The sequence below is a fragment of the Oncorhynchus mykiss genome, chromosome 17 (assembly GCF_057628025.1).
Source record: "Oncorhynchus mykiss isolate SJ-2025 chromosome 17, ASM5762802v1, whole genome shotgun sequence".
In the NCBI taxonomy this organism is placed as follows: Eukaryota; Metazoa; Chordata; class Actinopteri; order Salmoniformes; family Salmonidae; genus Oncorhynchus; species Oncorhynchus mykiss.
Window position 1 is genome coordinate 35,188,345 of NC_143038.1, and position 27,022 is coordinate 35,215,366.

Below are 27,022 nucleotides of genomic sequence, written 5' to 3' on the forward strand. Positions count from 1 at the left end.
ATAAATAGGACATGATGAACATTTTAATTGTGTTCATTTCTTATTGATGAGCGATTCATGTGCTTTTTAAATTATTGATTAGAAGGAAGGTTTCCGCTCAGCTATTAGCAACCTAGGATAACACTGTGGTACCTGGAAAACAGCCAAAGAAAAGTCCTAGAAGCTAGAATGGAACCATACAGGTGGGTTATGAGCAGGGGAGATTATAGGATCAGTTCCATTCTAGTCATTTTATTTATAGGCTTCAAATTCAGTGTTCAATTGGTGACTAAAAACACGCCACAAGAAAAATGTTGAAGATTTAGGTGGATCACAGAGTAGATGACCAGTGTGGGGTCCTGATGAAGAGAGGGTGTCCGTGTACCTGCCCGCCTGCGTTGAGCTGCTCCCACAGGTCCCCATGGATAGCGTTGACCTCGTCCTCCAGAGCTTCAAACTCCATCCGTGTGGTGGTCAGAGCCTGGGGACAGCAGGGGATAGAGGAGACACTCAGGACCTGGAACTATGAAGGTTTTTCCTAGACCAAAAAGGGCCTCCGGTGGTGGGCACATGCGTTTTTTTCCTTTGCGTGAAAAACCCTGGCTGTATGTTGAATCCATTGACTACACAGTATCTATCACATTGGAGTAGGATAGTTGTCATCTGATGGTTATCAGATGTTATAGATTACAAATAGAAGATCATAGTTTAGATTTAGAGAAATGGGTTATGCTCCATGTCTCTTTCACAGGATACCTCGAAAGGATCTCCTTGATTTACTCATCACATTTAGGTTACAGTATATATAATGGATCACTATGGATTATCATAGATTGCTATAATCTCCTGTATGTGTCTTACGCTGGATGCCTGGGAGAGTTCTCCTCTGATGTTGATGAGCTGGTTCTGCAGTGTCTCCTTCTTCAGCTGTAGTTTGTCTGCAACCAGCGGCTGACCCCGGTACAGCTCCATCTCCTGATGTGTGGCCACCAGTGCTCCCTCTAGGCTGTCCTGGGAACAGCAGGTAACAGGGGACATGTCAGGCAATGGTTGGGGAGTAGGGTGATGTTGCCCTGAGATGCTAACCTTGGGTCAGTTTTGCATTCTCACTTGATAATGGTTAAGGTTAGGACAGGGGAAGAGGAACGCTAGGTTTTTACCTAGGGGTGGTCTTTTATGTTTACTTTCTTTAGCAGCTTTGTATTTCGTACAGTACCTTGTCCATTCTCAGCCTGTGAACAACTTCCTCCTGGTCCTTTAGAAACCTGTTTTGCTCACACAGACGACCCAAGAGTTTCTAACAGAGGAGAGAGAGAGAAAGAGAACGAGAGAGAGGGAGAGAGAGAGAGACATTGGAGGAAGTGTGTTTGCAGGGGAGAGGATGGTTTCTGAAGGTTGATTGTTTAAGAGAGGAGGAGAGAGGATGGTTAGATGGAGGGATGTGGCCTTACGCTGGTCTCAATCTCATTGAGTTTCAGTGTGGGGTGAAGCTCCCTGTATGGGTCATGGAACGGAGGCACCTGGGAAAACAGAGGCAGGACTCATTCTTAATACTAACAGTATATCAAACAGAACCCAATTAAAATAAATTCTCCATAGATCAAGGGTTTGAAAAACAACTCGCAGCCAGAGTGAGCAATTGGAATGGCCCAGATCCATATGGCTGTAAACAACACTTTATCAATAGCGTAGAACCAAACAGAATAAGTGTAAAACACTGTACCATACCATGTGCATAGTACATACTGTACATATGACATCACTACTACACAGGACAATTTATATTGAATCTATATTAATACTGATATACTAGACAAATAAGATCATAACAATATCCAATCAATAACTTTAAAAAAGCATAAATAAAACTGTGATGTTTACAGCATCGAGCAGTAAGAGCCGACAGGGTGAGCTGGAATGATAAACCCCTCTGTCAAAAGGTCAAAGGTCATATCCAGGTTGTCCATGTCCTTATGGAGCACTGTGATTGGAAAGTATGTGAAGGAGGATATGACATCGCAGTGAAGACAGAGGGGCACGCAGAAGAGGGGCGGTTGTTGTGAAGCAACAAGACACAATTAGGCTACAGCACAAGACAGGATATGACATAGAACACAGATGGAAAAACAAAGGAACTTAACAAAGACACATACAACACTGCACTGTGAAGCAAAATGGATAACTAAAATCGCCATCGAATTGGTTGGACAAAGAAACCGAAAGCTAGAAGAGAGCCTAGCGTCTAACATCCACATGCTAGAGTAGGGTACTGGAGAGAGGAGGGAGAGGCAGGCTTGGGCTTGGCTGTATAGACCTTGGGGGAGACTGTGGAGTCAGAAGGAAATCCTTCACCTTGATTCTGTCTAGACAACAGTTGAGCCTCCTAGCCTAAATCACTAGTGACTAGAAAAGCCCTGAAGAGGGCAGTAGCTGACCTCTATGGAAGGAGCACAAGCACAAGCTTAGTTACACTCTGAAAGCAGAAAGCCTGTGGCTACAACTCACGTACAAAACAATCTGTGCTGTAACGGTCCAGGCTTCTTGGAAAAGCATTAGTGTCTTATTATTGTGTCTTATTATTACACATGTGTCTTATTATTAGTCTTTGAGGAGGGGGATAGTGTGAGGGTATGGGAGTCTTTGTGGAGCAGTGTTTTACAAATAGTGGGTTGGAACTGCTTTCCTTTGGGTTATGGCATATGACTGGGTCCTGGTTAGAAACATGATTTTTTACTTGGTTACTTATATGAAAAGTTCAAATGCTTTAGGTGGAAAATCATTGTTTTTGTGGGGGGCTGTGGGTCTAGCTGAAGCCTGTCTCTCTGGGACACTCTCTCCTCTCTTACTTGTGCGAAGAGCTTTGCTCTAGGGGAGGATCGCTCCACCATTCTGGTTACCATGCCGACAACGTGATCTCTCCCGGTCACCTGGGGCAAAACACACTGCCCATCATTCTCCTGGTTGCCACAGTAATGACCAGGAGCCTGACGTCTAGCAGTAATAATCCCTGACGAGTGTTTTTTTTTGTCCTTTCTTACTGACATTTGAGAATGAAATTGGATACATCGAAGAGACACATTTCTGTTTGTGTACAATGTCCAACAAAGAGTTCCAGTACTGTGGTACAGTGATCTGAAATGGTGTGTATACTGTAGCACTATGACCTGGTCATTATGATAAGGTGTAAGCAGTCCGTGACAGTGAGACAGGGGAAAGAAGATAAGACAGTGGGAGTGAATGTGGACTGTGTTCGTGAGAAACAGGTGTTTAGCAGGTGACAACATGGACAATCTTCCACGTGACAATACATCTAAACAATGTGGCAAACGTTGTCAACACAAATGCTGTCAACCGCACTGTGTGACGGGGTTTGATATAACCAACAGTTTGCGGATGATCAGAATGTCACTCTTCGCAAATTTCTCACGACTTCTGCTCTGTACTCAGTAAGTTACAAAGCTTTCACAAATTGACTGACTCAACGAAATGTGTGAAGGTATTAAATGTATTAAACAATCCGATCTGGTTTGGCGTTGTGATGTGTTCCACGGCAGGGGTAAGAGGTGTGTCCAGAGATGACCACGGTACGTACCTGTTGATCGAGGTACTCCAGGTTTCTCTGGAGCTGCAGGTCTAACATGTCCTCCTAATAGAGCAGCATAAGCAGCAACAGTGAAAAGGACAAGGACAGTGCAAGACCCAGTACCAGAGACGCCAGTCAAACCAGTAGCAGCAGCATCAGTGGCACCAGCAGATGCAGAAACAGACAGGGAGAGTGTAAGAGGGAGAGAGAGAGAGAGAGAGAGAGGGAGAGAGAGAGAGAGAGAGAGAGGGAGAGAGAGAGAGAGAGAGAGAGAGAGAGAGGGACAGAGAGAGAGAGCGAGAGTGACAGACAGACAGAAGTAAAGAAAGAAAGAGACAAAAAAAAGAGGGAGAAAGAGAGTGACCAAGAATGAAAGAAAAAGAGACAGCGAGATAGTGGAGACAGGGAGGACAGACATAAGAACTCAAACCAGAAACAACAGGAAAGCACAGCTATAGCATACCTTTAGTTGCTGGTTACATTTTAAGCAGAGGTAGCTGCCGAGGACCTTATCCCCGCCAAGTGAGTGTGTAGGTGTGTGAAAGTGTGTGTGAGTACTCTAGCCAAGTGTCTCCCAAACTTGACATTGGACTCATTGGTCTGTATCTCTTGACAGTGTAACATTCTTTGGGAGGACGTACCATTTTGCTGTGGAGAGAGGGGGAGGCAGGGTAGTTGTAGTGGTACATTCCTTGGCTTAGCGACCTCCTGTCTCCAGGGTAATCATACTGAAATAAGATAAATAACCAGGATGTTCTGGGATCACTATGATTTTGGCCTAAAAACACAAACAAATCACACACACACACACACACACACACACCCTCTCCCCCACCACATACACACAAACTGTACACCTACACCCTCTCCCCCACCACACACGCAAATACACACACACCCTCTCCCATCTCTCACCTTGGGAGAGCTCAGTGATCTCCTCAGTCCATACACAGAGGGGTCAGCGTAGATCACATCCTCCCGTAGCCTGCCTGGTCCTCTGTCAAACCGGGCCGAGGGTGAGCAGATAGGCGAGGCAAAGCTATGGGGGCTGGGAGAGTAGGGACCACCCGTGGACGAGGAGGGGGACCTGGGAACGGACCTAGACCTAGGTTGGATGGACAGACGCCTCATGGCGGTCTGGGCTGCATCCATCTGGCCGTAATAGGCAGGGCTGGGTGGGGGGCCGTATGGGTCTCGGGGGGGTGGGGGTCTGTAGAGGGGCCCGTCCCGCAGTGAGCGTCTCTTCTCATCGTTGGTCCAGCGAGGGGGGCCCATGCGGTCGTAGCCCACGGCTGACACGGAGCAGATGCTGTCAGGGCGTACGCCTGGAGGGTAGAGGGGGTACTCCTCCACGTAGCCCGGACCGCCCCCCACGCTACTGTAGATGCTGTAGTAGTCAGCTGGTACGCCACGGTTCACTGTGTAATAATGAGATGGACTGGGGGAAGAGAGCGAGAGAGAGACGGTTGAAGGGAAAACATGTAGTTGTAGACATTAAAAATACAAACAATTCTTCACTCTACCACTCCCTTAATCTCACTTCCTCTTACTCATCCTCATCCTCTCGCTTACCTCTCTACCTATGTCTCTCTCACCTGTTCAAGTCCTCCTGTACAGCTATGACTCTGCGCTGGTTGACCCACTGCTGTAGCTGAGTCATGGAGCTCTTCCTCTGGGCCTGTCTCTCAGGGTTTGTCCGTGGCACGAAACCCCGTCTCAGCACCACGTTCTCAGGCTGCTCCCTCACCTCCCTCCCCTCTCTCATCCCTCCCTCTGGAGGTGCCTGGGGTGGCCGCCCGTTACCCTGGGGTGGTCCGTTTCCATGGTTTGGGGGGCCGTAGTTGCCCCACCCATTGGGCTGGTGATGGGATGGACCCCCAGGTCCAAGCACTCCTCTCTCCCCCCTCTCCCCTCTCTCTCCCCCCATCCTCCCGTCCTTTTCTGAATAGCTGGTAGAGGGAGGGGGCGTTTCCATGGCGTCGACCCCGTTGACCTTGTGATGTGCGGGTTCTCGTGATCCGCGCTTTGGATCTAGGAGTTCAGTCGTCTGGCCGATGTCATCAATGTGTGTGTGTGTCTGGGTGTGTGGTTCAGGTCCTTTGGTTACCAAGGTGTTACCATGGAGTTCTGCTGTGGGCGTGGTGGCCTCGGAGTTGGTGGTCCTGTGGCGAAGGGACAGAGTTAGAAAGTGTGTGTACATGCCTGCTTGCGTGAGTGCGCATGTGTGTGTGTGTGTGTGTGTGTGTGTGTGTGTGTGTGTGTGTGTGTGTGTGTGTGTGTGCGTCCATGCATGTGTGTGCTTGTGTGGACCTCTGTGCAGGCGGTATCTGGACGTGTGCAGCCTCGTTCATAGCGTCGATCCACTCCTCCTGTTCCTCGGCAGTCTCAGCGCCGAAGTAGTACGTGCGTGTTCCTGCGTGTTCAGCCTGCAGGCAGAACACAATGGTGCCCTTAATCTCACCTTCCTCTTCTTCCTCGTACCAAACCTGGAACAGACAGAGAGAAGATACGGTGTTGGACAGAGCCTTCCTCACGTGAAACATCAGCAGCAGCATCATCACACACTTTCATGCATTTTAAGCAAAATCACACACACAGGCCTCAAACGCATGCATTTTAATGTTGCCTTGAATAATTGTCAATGGCCAACAAACCTTTCATACACAGTACTACTAGCATATTTGAGAATGATTAAACAGCTGTATTTAGTTTCAATTATCAGCATTGACTGATATATTGGTGAGTAGTTAGAGCATGCAAACCACGGCCAGGTTAGGGCAGTCAGAAAATAGGGTCAGGTTAGTGGTGAATATCCAGCCTTTAGAATGGCAACGCAGCAGTGAAGGATGGGCATATCCACGAGGCCATTTAGAACTCAGTCAATGGCTGTGTTTCGAATGATCAAATCTGTCATGCATTGTGGGTAAATTGTGACTGACTGACTGATCTACGAGTAACAGTGAGTTGTTATTTAAGATGCGAGGCGATTTGTAGATCGGTCAATCGCGCCTTGCCTACAATGCTGGCTGGCTGTAATGTCGAACACACCCGTTAACACGCAGTTTAAAAACAGTCACTCCGTCTACAGACGCTCGGCAGTAAAACCAACAGGGTGAATCCAGTTTGTCACTCTGTAGCAGTTAGTCACCGACGCCATGCAGTGAGCAGAGGAACCATGCAGTTGGGAGGAGGTGAAGAGAAAGGGTGAATAAAGGGTGAATACTACCTACATGAAATAAGATCAGCCGGGGAACTCTACACAATGGAGGACAGCTATGCTCAGGGGTCCTCACAGGTTGGGGTGAGAGGGAGGAGAGGAGAGATCGGTAAGGGTCAGAAGGTTATAAAGGTCAGAGGTCAGAGCACATTGATTGGTGGGGTACCCAGAGGGTAAAGGTAGGCAATGGGGTGGGCGAGGATCCTAGAGAGAGGTAAGGGTGCAGTGAGACCCACAGTGTATGTCTTATATTTCTGTGAAACTCAAGGACCCACAAATATCCGGCAAGCACTGGTGTCCTGAAAGAAATACTGGTTAATAACGAGATGATACATTCATGTCCTTTCTCTTCCCTGGTGCCACTGTGCTTGGTCAGCTAGCTCACAGGTCATTCTAGTCTACACAGCAACATGTGAAAATCGCGGGGTTAACACCGTAATTTCTCTCATCTGCCACATGAGGGCAGTAGAGGCATATCAGCTTCAGAGAAGTGTGTAAAAACTTCATTGTGCACAATCATGTTGCGTCACTAGTCAATGGAGAGGAATGAGACAACGATGATCTGTTACTGAGCCAAGAGGGCACAGGTGTGCGGAAACAAGTGTGATGTGCACTAAAAGGGGTGCAAGTAAGTTGAGCCATCAAACGTTCTATTTCGATGCACTTTGTCCAAAACGTGGCGACTAGTAATACACATTCTGCCAGCTACATATAGACACTGGACAGTTGTTCACTGATCCGACATGACCCCAGTCATCTTCGACACAGTACAGATTAGACAATAGAACACAGGAAACATATTCGTAGATAAAGCACTGTGTCAAAGGTCCATTGTCCCTGTCTACTGTGGAGGTTTAAACCATGCAACCCAAAGCCCCCAAAGACAGCAATCCAAGACAACAAGGAATAACCCTAATCAGGAAGAGTCATGAGAGAAACCCGTCCTCTCCCCTGCTCTACCTTTCCCCAAGTCACACCTGACAAACTCCTCAACTAGAAATCCCAAGAAAGTATTCGGCACGCATGTGAGTAATACCGCGTCTTAGTACATGGTATTGGCTGGCAGCAGTCCAACATAGGGAGACAGGGAGTGCCTAACGAGGCACTGTAGGTAGGGAGTAGTGTGAGAACACACACAGTGGTACACAGCATACGTCCTTATCAGTAGAAGGTCAAGTAAAACCTAAAGCATTGACTTAAAGGTTATTAGTCTTCCTGGTGAAAGATCTCCGGACACCTTGTGCCTCTGTGGAAGGTTAGTCGGTGGGGAGAACACAGTCAACAGTGGACAACACAGAGAACTACTCTCTGAGATACAGTATGAGACAGAAGTATTGAGCAGTGGTAGCAGCAAACTAGTGTTCGACAGAGCACAGTATGCCTATAGAGACAGTATACAGTACAGTGGCTGCCAAACTAGCTTCCATGTTTGCACCAAACACCAATCACGACAACAACATTCTCATTTGTATTCTAACTAGAGTGTAGCCTAACTGTCTTGGAACAGAGAGCCAACATGTCGTACATTAATATTCTAATTCTAAAATCAAGTTTGCCAAGTCGTCTCTGAGGCCAGTGTGTGTCTGAGCTTTAACAACCTTTTCAGCTCTGTGTCCTTCTGTCAGCACATTAGCAGTCTGCCTGTGATCAGAGCAACTCCACACCAGCCGGAAGGAAGGACTGGGAATGGGGAGTGCTGAGGCACACACACACACACACACACACACACACGCACGCACACACACACACGCACACACGCACACGCACACACACACACACACACACACACACACACACACACACACACACGCACGCACATATACACGCACACGCACACACACACACACACACACTCAACACAATCTTTAAAAGAGCTATTAAAAACACAGACCAAAAGACGACAACGCAATTCTAGTCCAAAGACATAGAACACCACTGGCTGTTATAGCTTGACAGCCTGACTGATTGTTTCAGAGCTGGTTTCTCTGCTATTTTATCTATAAAATCTTGTCTGAATTGTTATTGTACATCATCAAGGTCAAAACAACAACAGGAAGAAAACAAAAGAGATTTTAATCTCAAATGGACGACCTGGCAAGATAAAGTCAGCTCTCAAGTCCTTTAATTCATCACGTCAACTGCCTCACCAGGACAAAACAATAAGTTCAGGTGTATGTGATCTCAAACAGTTGCTCAACTCACCCCCCCGGTGCAGTCGTAAAACCGGTCCTGCACACACTCACACAGGTGAGACAATGAGCTGTGCGTGTGTGTGTGTGTGTGTGTGTGTGTGTGTGTGTGTGTGTGTGTGTGTGTGTGTTCACCAGGTTCCACTACACACCTGGGGCAGATCTCACCCCAGAGTCAGTGTTGAGGAGAATAACACTCCCTCCTGTGTTGTGTTGTGTTGTGACTCATTCACTATAAGGGCCATGGCACGACAGCTCATACTAGCTAGCAACAGCCATTACTTAGATTGAAGTCGACAGGGCGCCAATTGGCAGTTGTTGGTATGCATGATATATATATATTATACAGTTTAGACTAGGAACTGCAGCAAAATACCCTTTTATTAGAGAAACAGTATCTAGTCAATTAGATAGTATAACTAGCATGATATTCAAAATAATTATATTCAATATTTGTACAAAAATTCCAATCGAATCAACGTTTATTCATCATATGCACAGGACCCAGAGGTGTGTAAACTGTGCAATGAACTGCTTAATTGCTACCTCTCAACACTGCAATTAAATATCAAAGAGGTCCAAAAAAATGACAACAGTAATACTAGTCAACAAAATGTCTAATTCAGAGACGGGCGACTTGTAGCCCATGGGCCTCATGCTGCAGAGGATACATTTTTAAGAAAATAATAATAAAACATATTAATATACAGTGGGGCAAAAAAAGTATTTAGTCAGACACCAATTGTGCAAGTTCTCCCACTTAAAAAGATGAGAGGCCTGTAATTTTCATCATAGGTACACTTCAACTATGACAGACAAAATGTGGAGAAAAAAAATCCAGAAAATCACATTGTAGGATTTTTAATGAATTAATTTGCAAATTATGGTGGAAATAAGTATTTTGTCACCTACAAACAAGTAAGATTTCTGTCTCTCACAGACCTGTAACTTCTTCTTTAAGAGGCTCCTCTGCCCTCCACTCGTTACCTGTATTAATGGCACCTGTTTGAACTTGTTATCAGTATAAAAGACACCTGTCCACAACCTCAAACAGTCACACTCCAAACACCACTATGGCCAAGACCAAAGAGCTGTCAAAGGACACCAGAAACAAAATTGTAGACCTGTACCAGGCTGTGAAGATTGAATCTGCGATAGGTAAGCAGCTTGGTTTGAAGAAATCAACTGTGGGAGCAATTATTAGGAAATGGAAGACATACAAGACCACTGATAATCTCCCTCGATCTGGGGCTCCACGCAAGATCTCACCCCGTGGGGTCAAAATTATCACAAGAGCTGGGACCAAAGTAACAAAGCCTACCATCAGTAACACACTACGCCGCCAGGGACTCAAATCCTGCAGTGCCAGACGTGTCCCACTGCTTAAGGCAGTACATGTCCAGGCCCGTCTGAAGTTTGCTAGAGAGCATTTGGATGATCCAGAATAAGATTGGGAGAATGTCATATGGTCAGATGAAACCAAATTATAACTTTTTGGTAAAAACTCAACTTGACGTGTTTGGAGGACAAAGAACTGTGAAGCATGGGGGTGGAAACCATGTATCGTGAGATTTTGAGTGAAAACCTCCTTCCATCAGCAAGGGCATTGAAGATGAAATGTTGCTGGGTCTTTCAGCATGACAATGATCCCAAACACACCGCCCGGGCAATGAAGGAGTGGCTTCGTAAGAAGCATTTCAAGGTCCTGGAGTGGCCTAGCCAGTCTCCAGATCTCAACCCCATATAAAATCTTTGGAGGGAGTTGAAAGTCCATGTTGCCCAGCAACAGCCCCAAAACATCACTGCTCTATAGGAGATCTGCATGGAGGAATGGGCCAAAATACCAGCAACAGTGTGTGAAAACATTGTGAAGACTTACAGAAAACGTTTGACCCTTGTCATTGCCAACGAAGGGTATATAACAAAGTATTGAGATAAATACTCAAATATATTCATTAAAAATCCTACAATGTGATTTCCTGGAGAAAAAAAATCTAATTTTGTCTGTCATAGTTGAAGCGTACCTATGATCAAAATTACAGGCCTCTCTCATCTTTTTAAGTGGGAGAACTTGCACAATTGGTGGCTGTCTAAATGCTTTTTTGCCCCACTGTATATACAAATATACACACAATACCAGTCAAAAGTTTGGGGTCACTTAGAAATGTACTTGTTTTTGAAAGAAAAGCACATTTTTTTGTCCATTAAAATAACGTCAAATTGATCAGAAATACAGTGTAGACATTGTTAATGTTGGAAATCAATATTGTAGCTGGAAACGGCAGATTTTTTATGGAATATCTACATAGGCGTACAGAGGCCCATTATTAACAACCATCACTCCTGTGTTCCAATGGCTCGTTGTGTTAGCTAACCCAGGTTTACCATTTTAAAAGGCTAATTGATCAATAGAAAACCCTTTGGCAATTATGTTAGCACAGATGAAAACTGTTGTGCTAATTAAAGAAGCAATACAACTGGCCTTCTGGAGCATCAGCAATTGTGGGTTCGATTAGAGGCTCAAAATGGCCACAAACAAAGTGTCACGACTTCCACCGAAGGTGGCTCCTCTCCTTGTTCGGGCGGCGCTCGGCGGTCGTCGTCGATGGTCTACTAGCTGCCACCGATCCTTTTTCCTTTTCTTTTGGTTTTGTCTGTTTTGTGTTTTCACCTGGTTTCATTTTGGTTCATTAGGGGGGGTATTTTTCAGGACATTTCCTTTGGGTTTTTGTGCAGAATTTTTTCTGTTTACTGTCAGTTTGGGTTGCGTTTTTCGCTAGTTCATGTTTTACAGGTGTTTTTTTTCCTGGACTGTGTCTGAGTGTGTTTCATGGCTACTGCTGTAGTCAGGTGTCCTGTGATTTTTGATGGTTTATTAAACACCCTTTTCATTCTGAACTTGTTTCTCCTGCGCCTGACTCCACACCCACATCTCCTTAGGGAGTTTTGACACAAAGACCTTTCTTCTGAAACTCGTTAGTCTGTTCTTGTTCTGAGAAATTAAGGTTATTTCATGCGAGAAATTGCCAAGAAACGGAAGATCTCGTACAATGCTGTGTACTACTCCATTCACAGAACAGCGCAAACTGTCTATAACCAGAATAGAAAGAGGAGTGGGAGGACCCGGTGCACAACTGAGCAAGAGGACAAGTACATTAGTGTCTAGTTTGAGAAACAGATGCCTCACAAGTCCTCAAATGGCAGCTTCATTAAATAGTACCCGCAAAACACCAGTCTCAACGTTAACAGTGAAGAGGCGACTACGGGATGCTGGCCTTCTGACTATTGTTGGTGGGCTAGAGGGCCCACTAACAAAATGTTACTTGGGGCCCCTAAAAGGCTAGGGCCGGCTCTTACAGCATTTGTGGTTATGGATGTGGGTACACAGACCTGCAAGCCACTGCAGCCCCTCATGTGTTCAGATTTTTTTGTGGCCCCCATCCCCATCAAAGTTGCCATCCCTAGTCTACTGAAATAAATCAATACCCAGCTGTGAGTCACGCTTGTCAAAGACAACCGCAAGACCAGTGTCTCTCCCAGGCCTAGTGATTCACTGAGGCCAATTACATCGCCATGATGACCAGTGCCTGTATCCAAGCCATCCTCCCTTATCTTTCTTATCTCCTTCTTCTCATCCTCTCTTCTCAGTGTGCGTGCATGCTTGTGTGTGTGTGTGTGTGTGTGTGTGTGTGTGTGTGTGTGTGTGTGTGTGTGTGTGTGTGTGTGTGTGTGTGTGTGTGTGTGTGTGTGTGTGTGCCTGTGATGTGAGTGTTTCTGTCAGGTTGTTGTTTCTGAAGATCTATATTTATCCTAGGGTGGTTAATTATAACCTGGACCTAGACAACAGGCATCAGTGCCTGGTGAGAAGAGATAGGCAATCCAGACATCGTTTGGTGTGTGTGTATGTGTGTGTGCTTGTGCGCGTGCATGTGTTTATGTGTGTCCTTATCGTTTCTAGGTAGCAAACTTGATGCCATCGACATCTTTGCGTGCCAGGGTGGAGAGTGCACGTTGGCGAGTGCTAGGGGACCTCCACCTGAAGAGAGGATGCTGATGCAAGCCATGGCAATACCATAGTAACAGTAGCGTCAGTACCAGTAGGGTATACTGTATGCACATTGAGTATACAAAATATTAATAACACCTGCTCATTCAATGACAGGCTGACCAGGTGAATACAGGTGAACGCTATGATCCCTTATTGATGTCACTTGTTAAATCCACTTCAATCAGTGTAGGTGAAAGGGGAGGAGACAGGTTAAACAAGGATTGTTATGCCATTAGACAATTGAGACATGGATTGTGTGTTATTCTGGGTGAATGGGCCAGACAAACTATTTAAATGCCTTTGAACGGGTTATGGTAGTAGGTGCCAAGCGCACAGGTTTGTGTCCAGAATTGCACCACTGCTGGGTTTTTGACGCTCAACTGTTTCCCATGTGTATCAAGAATGGTCCACCACCCAGCCAATTTGACACAACTGTGGAAAGCATTGGAGTCAACATCGGCCATGCCCAGACTAATTGAGGCTGTTCTGAGGGCAAAGGGACATAAATTATTACAGTTTTATGGGTTAAATATTAAGATAATGCTGTAAATGTATGCAAAATCATGCCCTCTTACCCTTCTTAATAGCCTCATCTTTCTCTTCCCCCTATCTCTCTAATTTTTATATTTTTTTTACATTTTGTCAGGAAATGCAGCTCCGTCTCAGGTTCTGCTGTGGTGCAGTGGTTGCACAGCCTTTCCTCTACATGGAGCCAGGTTTTCCTATGTCTACCCTTCTCAATGGGAAGGCTGTGCTCAACGAGCCTACATCTTGTCAAAGTCTCCAAAGGTTTTGATCAGTAACCATGGACAAATAGTTTGCCTTGGGGTACTGTCGATTTAGGGCCAGATAGCACTGCATTTTGCTATGTTCTTGTGCTTGTGTTTCCCAATAAGCAATGTAGTTTTGTTTTGACTGTGTAATTTGATTTATTTTCATTGATTGGATGTTCTGGTCCTGAGGCTTCAGTGTGTAAGTGTAACAGGTTTGTGAACTCAGCCCCATGACCAGCTGGATGAGGGGACTCTTCTTTGCTCAGCTCTTGGCATTGCAGAGCTTAGTAATGATATGAGAGGGGGTCACTGTATTTTAGATGTTTCCCAAACTTAATTGCTCTTTTTGGAGTTTTTATTATTTGTGGATATTGGACTAACTCTGCCCTGCATGCTGTAGTTTTCCTTTGGACATGTAGGAGAATCTTACAGAACACTGCATGCAGGGATTCAATGGGGTGAAATCTTATTTTGCAAGTGGACCTCACGCCTCGCTGCCGTAAAGTGCAATTGGTTCAATGGCACATTCATTTAGTTTTAGCCAAATTTGAATAGGTATTTCAATTTGAGTTTGTTTTCAATGGCATAGAATGCCCTGCATGCTTTCTCTCTCAGTTCATTCACTGTGTCCAGTTAAGACAATTTTTAAAAGTAATTGTAGTGTGTGCAATACTCTACATATTTTGTACTAATTGAGAACTTTGGTCTAATTCCCTGAGATCTGGATCTTCTTTGGAAAATCATAATTTTTGGGGGGGTTTACTGCCAGGACCCAGGTCTGGCTCTGCTGTAGGCCACATGCTGTGGGTGACAGGAAGGCACAGGTCATCTGCGAAAAGCAGGCATTTAACCACTGAATTGTGGAGGCTAACACCAGGGGCTGAGGATTTTACTAGAATAGTGGCCATGTCGTTGATGTAAATATTGAAGAGCGCTAGACTCATATTGTAAACCTAGCATAAACCACCCCCCGCCCCCCCGGTTAAAGAATTATAATATTTTCTTCCCAATTTTGATGCTGCACGTTTTGCCAGTATACATTCATTTAATTATGTCATATGTTTTACCCCCTACACCACTTTCAATAGGTTTTAGAACAGTCCTGTATGCCAAATACAATCAGATGCTTTTTGGAAGTTGATAAAGCAAGCATAAATGTTTATCAATCAGGGTGTGTAGGGTGCAAATATGATCGGTCGTACTATGTTTTGGTATAAATCCAATTGGGCTTCTACTTAAGAGATCTCTCGCTTTCTACTTGTCCCCTCTCTCTCCCTTTTCTTCTAGCTGTTATAAGGGATGCAGGTCATTGGCAACATGAGTCTGGATTGAAGATGTATGATTACCTGCTGTCCCCGGGCTCCGCCTGGAGGGGGATCGGCAGTGAGGAGAGCTGAGCGATGAATAGAGAGAGAGAGAGAGGGAGGAGAGGGGTGTATAAGGATGACAGTGTAATAGACACTGGTGAGGGGGTGTAACCGGTGTTCATGGAATACTCCTCTCTCCCTCGCTCCATTGAACACGGTGCAGGAGGCAACGGCAATGACGAACAGGGAACGGACAGATGTGCCAGATGAGTGCAGACGAGTGCAGATGTTCTCAACCGTTAAAACGGCAAACATGTCCCCTCTCTCCTTTCCTCCCACCCCTCATTATTTCCATCCCATTTCCTTGAACCTTTCTCTTCTACTATCCTGTCCCCCCTTCCTCCCCGTCCTCCACTTCATCCCCCCCACCCCCCACCCCTCCCTGACCACAAGCCTCCTGTGATCCTGATGCTTTCTGATCTAATTTGTGTGTGTGTGTGTGTGTGTGTGTGTGTGTGTGTGTGTGTGTGTGTGTGTGTGTGTGTGTGTGTGTGTGTGTGTGTGTGTGTGTGTGTGTGTGTGTGTGTGTGTGTGTGTGTGTGTGTGTGTCCATAAGTTCGTAAGTGTGTGTGTGTGTGTGTAAACACCAAGGCCACGGATGTAGGGATACAGTACACAGTGTGCTTGACTAGTCAAACATGCCCTGGGGTACATTGGCGACACTTCTCTCTCTCTCTATGTCACTGAGTCTCTTCCATGTCAGGAAGAGGTAGACTACCTACCATCTTACAGATACGCTTCCTGTTATGCTCTGCTCTGGGCATCTACAGCTCATACTCTCTCTGAGACAATGGGACAGCCCCTTCTCTCTCTCGCTCTCTCTCTCTCTTTCTCTCTCTCTCTCTCTCTCTCTCTCTCTCTCTCGAATAGTAAGGGAAAATACATTAACAGATAAATATTGGTGGTATTTACATTATGTTGTTTGTTCTGGTTGCCCTTTTCTCATGGCAACGGACCACATATCTTGCTGCTGTGCTTGCACACTGTGGTATTTTGTCGAACAGATATGGGAGTTTATCAATGTTTGATTTGTTTTCAAATTCTTTGTGGGTTTGTGTGATCTGTGGGAAATATGCATCTCTAAGGTGTTCATACATTTGGCAGATGGTTAAGAAGTGCAGCTCAGTTTCCACCTCATTTTGTGGGCAGTGTGCCTCAGAACCAGCTGGCTGAGGGGAGTCTTCTCTAGGTTAATCTCTCTGTAGACGAAGGCTTTGTGATGGAATGTGTAAGCATAAATACTACAACCACCTAACAGGAAGTTAACAGCTATTTTCTGGATTTTGATAACTAGCAAGTATAGTATAAAGTATATTTTTACAGAATTCTGCATGCACAGTCTCAATAGGGTTTGTCCCATTTTGTAAATTATTGATTAGTGATTAGTGATTAGTGGACCCCAGACCTCACAACCATAGAGGGCAATGGGTTCTATAACTGATTGAAGTATTTTTAGCAAGATTCTAATTGGGATGTCAAGTTTTATGTTCCTTTTGAAAGAGTAGAAGGCCCTTCTTGACTTGTCTCCCAAATCATTCACAGCCTTGTGGAAGTAATTTCTATATTTTTTATTCAACAAAGCATGAACATAATGGCGCCGACGACATGGCTAACGTTTTACATTCTCCCAAACAATTGTTGCTATTTGGTTATTTTTGGGGGCGTTTTGTGTAACTTATTTTTTTAACTTATTGTGTACATAATGTTGCTGCTATCATCACTTATAACCGAAAGTAACTTCTGGACATCAGAACAGCGATTATTCACCGTGACCTGGAATAAACTTTTTCCTTCAACGAGTCCGACGAGAAGGATATCCTCTTTCAATGGAACAGGCCCAGATCCACGCCTTTGCGTGAAGAAAAATGCAGGAAAAGGGGCCACAGATCAGGCAGCCTTTTGAGAATCTGTAGGTGAGCAAGTAAACTCCCACTGCCATCCGTTCTTCTTGCTAACATGCAATCATTGGAAAATAAAATGGATGACCTACAATTAAAATTCTCCTACCAACGGGACATCTTATGTTTCACTGAGACGTAGCTGAACGACGATAAAGACAATATAGAGCTAACGGGATTTTCCATGTCCCGGCAGAACAGAGATGCTACCTCTGGTAAGACAAGGGGTGGGTGGGTGTGTCTATTTGTCAATAACAGCTGGTGCGCAATGTATAATATTAAAGAAGTCTCGAGGTATTGCTTGCCTGAGGTAGAGTACCTTATGATTAGCTGTAGACCACACTATCTACCAAGCGAGTTCTCATCTATATTATTTGCAGCCATCTATTTACCACCACAGAATGAAGCTGGCACTAAGACTGCTCTCAACCAAGGCCATAAGCAAAGAAGAAAATGCTCACCCAGAAGTGGCGCTCCTAGTGTCCGGGGACTTTAATGCAGGCAAAAATAAATCAGTTTTACCAAATTTTTACCAGCATGTCACAAGTGCAACCAGAGAAAAAAACATCATAAACCACCTTTACTCAACACACAGAGATGCATAGAAAGCTCTCCCCCGCCCTCCTTTTGGAAAATCTGACCAGAATTCTATCCTCCTGATTCCTGCTTACAAGCAAAAACAAAAGCAGGAAGTACCAGTGACTCGCTCAATACGGAAGTGGTCAAATGATGTGGATGCTACACTACAGGACTGTTTTGCTAGCACAGACTGGAAAATATTCAGTGATTCATCCAATGGCATTGAGGAGTACACCACCTCAGTCATTAGCTTCATCAATAAGTGCATCGATGACGTCCCCACAGTGACTGTACGTACATATCCCAACCAGAAGCCATGGATCCACATCCACATTGAGCTAAAGGCTAGAAATGCCACTTTCAAAGAGCGAGAGACTAATCCGGACACTTCTAAGAAATCCCGCTATGCCCTTGGACGAACCATCAAACAAGCAAAGTGTCAATACAGGATTAGGATTGAATCATACTACACCGGCTCTGACGCTCGTCGGATGTGGCAGGGCTTGAAAAGTGTTAAGGACTACAAAGGGAAACCAAGACGCAAGCTGCACAGTGATGCGAGCCTACCAGATGAGCTAAATGCATTTTATTCTCGCTTCGAGGCAAGCAACACTGAAGCATGCACAAGAGCACCGGCTGTTCTGGGTGACTGTGTGATAACGCTCTCGGTAGCCGATGTGAACAAAACCTTTAAACAGGTCAACATTCACAAAGCCGCTGGGCCAGGACATGTACTCGGATTACCAGGACGTGTACTCGAAGCATGCGTGGACCAACTGTCAAGTGTCTTCACTAACATTTTCAACATCTCCCTGACAGAGTCTGTAATACCAACATGTTTCAAGCAGACCACCATAGTCCCTGTGCCAAGGAAGTGAAGGTAACCTGCCTAAATTATTACCGCACCGTGGCACTCATGTCGGTAGCCATGAAGTGTTTTGAATGGCTGGCCATGGCTCAAATCAACAGCATCCTCCCGGACACCCTAGAACCACTCCAATTCGCATACCACCCAAACAGATCCACAGAAGACTCAATCTCAATTGCACTCCACAATTTCCCACTTAGACAAAAGGAACACCTATGTGAGAATGCTGTTCATTGACTACAGCTCAGCATTCAACACCATAGTGCCCAAAATGCTCATCACTAAGCTAAGGACTCTGGGACTAAACACCTCTCTCTGCAACTGGATCCTGAACTTCCTGATGGGCTGCCCCCAGGTGGTAAGAGTAGACAACAACATGTCTGCCACGCTGATCCTTAACACTGGGGCCCCTCAGGGGTGTGTACTTAGTCCCCTCCTGTATTCCCTGTTCACCCACGACTGCGTGGCCAAACACGACTCCAACACCATCATTCATTTTGTTGACAACACAATAGTGGTAGGCCTGATCAGTGACGATGAAACGGCCTATAGGGAGGAGGTCAGAGAACTGGCAGTGTGGTGCCAGGACAGCAACCTCTCTCTCAAGGTGAGCAAAACAAAGGAGCTGATTGTGGACTACAGGAAAAGGCGGGCCGAACAGGCCCGCATTGACATCGACCGGGCTGTAGTGGAGCGGGTCCAGAGTTTCAAGTTCCTTGGTGTCCACATCACCAACGAACTATCATGGTCCAAACATTCCAAGACATTCATGAAGAGGGCATTACAAAACCTTTTCCCCATACGGAGACTGAAGAGATTTGGCACGGGTCCTCAGATCCTCAAAAGTTTCTCGAGAGCGTCCTGACCGGTTGCATCACCGCCTGGTACGCCAACTGCTCGGCATCTGACCATAAGGTGCTACAGAGGGTAGTGCGAACTGCCCAGTACATCAATGGGGCCAAGCTCCCTGTCATCCAGGAACTATACAATAGGAAAGCCCATAAAACTGTCACAGACTCCAGTCACCCAAGTCATAGACTGTTTTCTCTGCTACCGCACGGCAAGCGATACCGGAGAGTCAAGTCTAGGACCAAAAGGCTCCTCAACAGCTTCTACCATAAGCCATAAGACTGCTGAACAATTAATAAAATTGCCACCGCACTATTTACATTGACACCCCCCTCTCTTTTGTACACTGCTGCTACTCGCTGTTTATTATCTTTGCATAGTCACTTCACCCCCACCTACATGTACAAACTAACCTGTACCCCAGCACACTGACTTGGTACCGGTGGCCCCTGTATATAGCCTCATTATTGTTATTCTTATTGTGTTATTCTGTATTATTACTTTTTATTTTAGTCTACTTGGTAAATATTTTCTTAACTCTTCTTGAACTGCACTGTTGTGTCTACACTTATTGTATTCGGTGCTTGTGACAAATAAAGTTTGATTTGATTTGATGAGAATACTTTGTTTTTGTTTTGGTTGGTTTGGTTGCCAATAAGGGTGTGTACAATGTATACGTGGTCTGTCGTAAGGTATTTTGGTAGAAAGCACATTTTTAAGGTTTGCTCAAGACATTGTTTTCACTGAGTGTTGGAGTCTGCTGTTGCTGATAGTCTCTCTCTCTCCCTCCTGTGTGTCTGTCTGTCTGGCTATCACAGAGCAAGCAGCATAGCCGTGGGAAGTCGTTTGGGGATGGGGGTGCTGTGACGCACTGTAGACTTCTATATTGGTCCGCTAATACAGGACTAGCAAAGTTCCAGTGTACTGCTTTTGTGCATTTTTTAAAACTAAATGTGTTTGCCAGCATTTGTAACTTGAGTCTGATAATTGCTTGATATATGTTTTCTAGTTTCTTGAAATACTTTGCAAATGCAACTTAAAGCTGAAATGGTGTATTCATTATTTTTCAATTTTTGTAAATGCTCTTATCCAGAGCAATCATTTTCATATGTTTTTGTACTGGTGCCAAGTGAGAATCAAACCCACAACCCTAGCATTGCAAGTAGCATGCTCTACCAACTGAGCCACAGCATCATATCACATCATCACAAACCCCTTGATGCCTCCATGTACTCAATTACTGTATTGTCCATTGTTCTTCTTCATGGTGATGGAAAGTATACAGGTACAAACCTAGATGACCAGCCTATGTACAATACAGTAATTTACATTTACATGAAGTGGTTTGTAAGGATCGTACATTAATACTACACAAACAGTGGTTGCAGTCCATGTTATTTTATTACGAAAAATATTTTATTTTATGTGGATGTTAGGTGTCTTTGCCCATAACTTTGCACCTTTTGATGTAAATGCTTGAGGACAAGGTTTTGTTCTTTCTAGATACCATTACAATGACAATCACAAAGAAAGGGACAGGGCAAAAACTCACAACAAACCTTTCATTCATTCTTCCCGCTAATAGTAGTAAATGCCAAGTGCATTACTTTTGTGATTTTTGTATTTTTATTATTGTTTAAAAAAATTCAGGGGGTAGTGCAGCACCCCCAGCACCCCTACTTGCCGTGGTTATGGCAAGCAGTAAACGAGTCACAGACAGTCATCCCATCACTCAGACAGTATAGCTAATGGCTGTCATTACCAAGACATGAGCTGGGATGATTTGTAATAGTGTAACTTGTAACTTCCCTGCACTGTACCAAAGTGTGTGTGTGTGTGTGTGTGTGTGTGTGTGTCTTGGAGAGCATCCAAGGTAGACAGACAAGCAGACCTACAGACAGACAAACAGACACAGATAGAACACACGTGTTGCTCCCAGGCTGAGTACAAGGTAACACAATAAACAACCCTTACAACCCTGACCCTGGGAAACCACACCAAGCTGGGAAGAGAGCAGATGATGAAGGGAGGCGGAGATGGAGAGAGAGAAATAGAGAGAGAGAGTGAGAGGGTGGCATGGGGAGAGGGAGAGAGAGAGGAAGAATGGTGATAGGGGAGTGTGGGACTCGAAGGGAGGAAAGACACACAAAAAAATACAACCATTCAAATTTACTTTACAAGCAGATACAATCAGAGGTTGGGCAGGCTGGTGGGAAAGGGAGTATGGGACTGCAACAAGGGAGGTAGAAAAATAGAGAGCCAGGCCAAGCATATCCCTTACAGAAAAACCACAGGATTTCATGTGGAAAATCACAATATTTCAAATGAGTAGAAATGTCATGTTTTCACGTGTGTAGTTTCATGTTATCACATGTTGCTTTACATGTTGTCATGTTGTCACGTTATCATATTAACATGAGATCACGTGAAATTCATGTGTTTTTTACATAAGGGACTACAACACATGATCCTACATATTATATCGAAGTCCCGCTACAATGCACAGCTCTCTAGATTTATACAACATGGGCTCTCTCTAAAACATATATTCCTGATGTCTATGTCCCGCTGTAATACAAAACACTCCGGATGTCTACACCCCTGCCTGCTGCAACACTGGATGTTCCATATGAATGCCCTGCATATCTCTATATGAATGAATGTTCACCATATTCATACCCTGCATACCTACACTACCGTTCAAAAGTTTGGGGTTTCGAAATATCCCTGTTTTTGAAAGAAAAACACATTTTCTTGTCCATTGAAATAGCATAAAATTTATCAGAAATACATTATTAATGTTGTAAATTGCTATTGTAGCTGGAAACGGAGTCTCTAAACAGAATAGAAAAAGGAGTGGGAGGCTTCGGTGCACAACTGAGCAGTCTCAACGTCAACAGTGAAGAGGCGGCTCCGGGATGCTGGCCTTCTAGGCAGAGTTCCTCTGTCCAGTGTCTGTGTTCTTTTGCACATCTTAATATGTTCTATTTATTGGCCAGTCTGAGATACTGTATGGCTTTTCTTTGCAACTCTGACTAGAAAGCCAGCATCCCAGAGTCATCTCTTCACTGTTGACGTTGAGACTGGTGTTTTGCGGGCACTATTTAACGAAGCTGCCAGTTGAGGACTTGTGAGGTGTCTGTTTCTCAAACTAGACACTCTAATGTACTTGTCCTCTTGCTCAATTGTGCTCCGGGGCCACCCACTCCTCTTTCTATTCTGGTTAGAGTCAGTTTGCGCTGTTCAGTGAAGGGAGTAGTACACAGCTTTGTACGAGATCTTCAGTTTCTTGGCAATTTCTCACATGGAATAGCCTTCATTTCTCAGAACAAGAATAGACTGACAAGTTTCAGAAGAAATTACTTTGTTTCTGGACATTCTGAGCTTGTAATCGAACCCACAAAGCTGATGCCCCAGATACTCAACTAGTCAAAAGAAGGCCAGTTTCATTGCATCTTTAATCAGAACAACAGCTTTCAGCTGTGCTAACATAATTGCAGAAGGGTTTTCTAATGGTCAATTGGCCTTTTAAAATGATAAACTTGGATTAGCTAACACAAGGTGCCATTGGAACACAGGAGTGATGGTTGCTGATAATGGGCCTCTGTACGCCTACATAGACATTCCATAAAAAATCTGCCGTTTCCAGCTACAATAGTCCTTTACAATATTAACAATGTCTACAGTGTATTTCTGATCAATTTGATGTTATTTTAATGGACAAAAAAATGTGTGTAACGGTATTCGTCGTCTGAAGAAGAATCATCGGACCAAAGCGCAGCGTGGTAAGTGTTCATGTTACTTTATTTCAAACTGAACACTCTAACAAAAATAACAAAGAGAATAACCGAAACAGTCCTGAAAGGTGCAAAACACTAAACAGAAATTAACTACCCACAAAAACCCTGTGGGAAAAAGCTACCTATGTATGGTTCCCAATCAGAGCCAACGATAGACAGCTGTCCCTGATGGAGAACCATACCTGGCCAAAACAAAGAAATACAAAAACATAAAAAAAGGAACATAGAATGCCCACCCAAGTCACACCCTGACCAAACCAAAATAGAGACATAAAAAGCTCTAAGTTCAGGGCGTGACAATGTGCTTTTCTTTCAAAAACAAGGACATTTCTAAGTGACCCCAAACATTTGAACGGGTTGTGTACGTCTGGCGTATCTAGAGTATGTCCTGGGCTGGGAATGACCCCTCTCACCCCAGAGAACACAGAATAAAAAGACTACATGAACCTATCTAAACCTGCTGATGACAACAGCACAGCACCATCCCACTGGATACCTTAACACTGTGAAAGCACAATATCTGTTCTGGGCTGGTGGGAGAATGTGTGTGTGTGAGTGTGTGTGTGTGTGTGTGTGTGTGTGTGTGTGTGTGTGTGTGTGTGTGTGTGTGTCTGTGTGTCTGTGTGTGTGTGTGTGTGTGTGTGTGTGTGTGTGTGTGTGTGTGTGAAGTTGCTCTGAACATCACATTTTGAAGTTAAAGGGATATTTCAGGATTTTGGCAAAATCTACTTCCTCAGCGTCACATCAACTCGTGGATACCATTTGTACGCCTCTCTGTCCAGTTTGAAGGAAGTTAGAGGTAGTTTTGAAAGCCAATGCTAACTAGCATTAGTGCCTGGACTGGATCCTATCGGTATGTGCTATCATGCTAAGGTTTTGGATAGGGTTAAAACGTTGAATTTAGGCATTCATTCTGAATGGTTAAGGTAAAGGTAAAGGTTTGGGATAGGGTTAAAACAAAATAAAAATAAACAAGTGTCTACCACTGGATTGGACACTCAACTTTCATATCCGGAGTGATGGGGTTACACACACTGGGATTACGAACACTGGGATTTAACAGGCGACCTTCTGATCCGGAGTGATGGGATTACGCACATCCGTCACCCCCGTGCACAAAGCCATAGAAAAACCCAAGCCTACTTGATGGTAATAGCGCTCACTGTTGCCCCCAGTGGCCGGATTTGTAGGCATTTTCCGATGTCCTCAAGACAAGGGCAGACGTCCAATTAAGAAGTCAATCTTGAGCAATCTGCCTGGTTGAGGGCTGTATACTGATTACACTGTGATTATTTGAGGGCTTTTTGCAACCCTAGTTGTTTGTGTACGCATGTGAATCTGGGTCTGGGCACACTACAGACACACACACACACACAAACAAACACGTTGTTCTCCCTGGTTTGATGATGGTGGGTATCTCAGAGGCGGGGTAGTTCTAACAGAGTAGCAGAGAGAGAACCGTCAGACTGATACAGTGCTGCTGCACTAAACTTATGTAAGAACCCTTCATCAATATTCTATCAGTGTTCTCATTGCCTGGCCATGGCTGACTGAACCCAATGAAACAGCAGCTAATACAATAGGGATGTTGCACATGACAGCAGCTGATACAGCTACACCAGATAGCCTCTACTGTATCTTGACCTGATCACTTTGACAAGGTAAGCTAAACAGACCTCACTTCGACACAGGTCTGTCTCTCTCTCTCTCTCTCTCTCTCTCTCTCTCTCTCTCTCTCTCTCTCTCTCTCTCTCTCTCTCTCTCTCTCTCTCTCTCTCTCTCTCTCTCTCTCTCTCTCTCTCACTCTCGCTCTCTCTCGCTCTCACTCGCACTCAAGCTTTAGTAAAATGACAAGGCCACTGAGATAATAAAATCAACAATAAAAGTCACAAATAAATAATAGTAATAGTGATTAGAGAAAGGGGAATATACATATCATTTATTCAAAATGAAATACAGAAATATCTCATTTACATAAGTATTCACACCCCTGAGTCAATACTTTGTAGACGCACCTTTGTCAGTGATTACAGCCGTGAGTAAGTCTAAGTGCTTTGCAAACCTGGATTGTACATTTTTTCTCCATTCTTATTTTCAAAATTCTTCAAGCTCTGTCAAGTTGATTGTTGTTCATGGCTAGACAGCCATTTTCAAGTCTTGCCATTGATTCTCAAGCAGATTTAAGTCAAAATGGTGACTTGGCCACTAAGGAGCATTTAATGGAACAGTAGTGGAGAGGGTAGCAAGTTTTAAGTTCCTCGGCATACACATCACAGACAAACTGAATTGGTCCACTCACACAGACAGCATCGTGAAGAAGGCGCAGCAGCGCCTCTTCAACCTCAGGAGGCTGAAGAAATTCGGCTTGTCACCAAAAGCACTCACAAACTTCTACAGATGCACAATCGAGAGCATCCTGGCGGGCTGTATCACCGCCTGGTATGGCAACTGCACCGCCCTCAACCGTAAGGCTCTCCAGAGGGTAGTGAGGTCTGCACAACGCATCACCGGGGGCAAACTACCTGCCCTCCAGGACACCTACACCACCCGATGTCACAGGAAGGCCATAAAGATCATCAAGGACATCAACCACCCGAGCCACTGCCTGTTCACCCCGCTATCATCCAGAAGGCGAGGTCAGTACAGGTGCATCAAAGCTGGGACCGAGAGACTGAAAAACAGCTTCTATCTCAAGGCCATCAGACTGTTAAACAGCCACCACTAACACTGAGTGGCTGCTGCCAACACACTGACACTGACTCAACTCCAGCCACTTTAATAATGGGATTTGATGGGAAATGATGTAAATATATCACTAGCCACTTTAAACAATGCTACCTTATATAAATGTTACTTACCCTACATTATTCATCTCATATGCATACGTATATACTGTACTCTATATCATCGACGATATCCTTATGTAATACATGTATCACTAGCCACTTTATACTATACTATGCCACTTTGTTTACATACTCATCTCATTTGTACATACTGTACCCGATACCATCTACTGTATCTTGCCTATGCTGCTCTGTACCATCACTCATTCATATATCCTTATGTACATATTCTTTATCCCCTTACACTGTGTACAAGACAGTAGTTTTGGAATTGTTAGTTAGATTACTTGTTATTACTGCATTGTCGGAACTAGAAGCACAAGCATTTCGCTACACTCGCATTAACATCTGCTAACCATGTGTATGTGACAAATAAAATTTGATTTGATTTGATTTGATTTGATTTGATTTGAATGTCATCTTGGTAAGTAACTCCAGTGTAGAGTTTGCCTTGTGTTTTAGGCTATTGTCCTGCTGAAAGGTGAATTTGTTTGCCAGTATCTTTTGGAAAGCAGACTGAACCAGGTTTTCCTCTAGAATTGTGCCTTTGCGTATAGCTGTATTCCGTTTCTTTTCATCCTAAGAAACTCCCTAGTTCTTGCCGATGACAAGCATACCCATAATATGAGGCAGCCACCTCCATGCTTGAAAATATGAAGAGTGGTATTCAGTGATGTGTTGTATTGAATTTACCCAAACATATGTGGGGCACAGAGATGGGGTAGTCAGTCAAAAAGCATGATAACCACTACTATTGAATACTTAATGGGTCCATGCAACTTATTATGTGAATTGATCAGCACATTTTTACTTCCGAAATCATTTAGGCTTGCCTTAACAAAGGGGTTGAATACTTATTGACATCAAGCTTGACATTTTGTATTAATTTGTTAAAAAAATTCAACCAACAAAAATCCACTTTGACATTATGGGATATTCTGTGTAGATCAGTGACACAAAAAAATATATTTTAAATTCAGGCTGTAACACAACAAAATGTGGAAATATTAAAAATGTGTGAATACT

General features: G+C 44.4%; 1 protein-coding gene across 50 annotated transcripts in view; it reads right to left on the bottom strand.

The window, feature by feature from the left end:
* The window catches only part of plekha6 (pleckstrin homology domain containing A6), a 172,192-nt gene that overhangs the window by 28,644 nt on the left and 116,526 nt on the right, over positions 1-27,022 (bottom strand). For 18 of the 50 annotated variants that reach the window (XM_090205348.1, XM_090205341.1, XM_090205342.1 and 15 more), the window contains 8 exons: positions 5,873-5,988; positions 5,158-5,724; positions 4,478-5,000; positions 4,204-4,290; positions 1,431-1,499; positions 1,196-1,276; positions 841-990; positions 365-460 (listed from right to left, as the gene is read on the bottom strand). In XM_090205348.1, the coding sequence (XP_090061474.1) occupies positions 365-460; positions 841-990; positions 1,196-1,276; positions 1,431-1,499; positions 4,204-4,290; positions 4,478-5,000; positions 5,158-5,724; positions 5,873-5,988 (1,689 nt within the window). Of the gene's footprint in view, positions 1-364; positions 461-840; positions 991-1,195; positions 1,277-1,430; positions 1,500-3,571; positions 3,626-4,203; positions 4,291-4,477; positions 5,001-5,157; positions 5,725-5,872; positions 6,049-27,022 lie in introns of all 50 variants that reach the window. The other 32 variants (XM_090205335.1, XM_090205351.1, XM_090205345.1 and 29 more) reach the window with 3 other exon arrangements.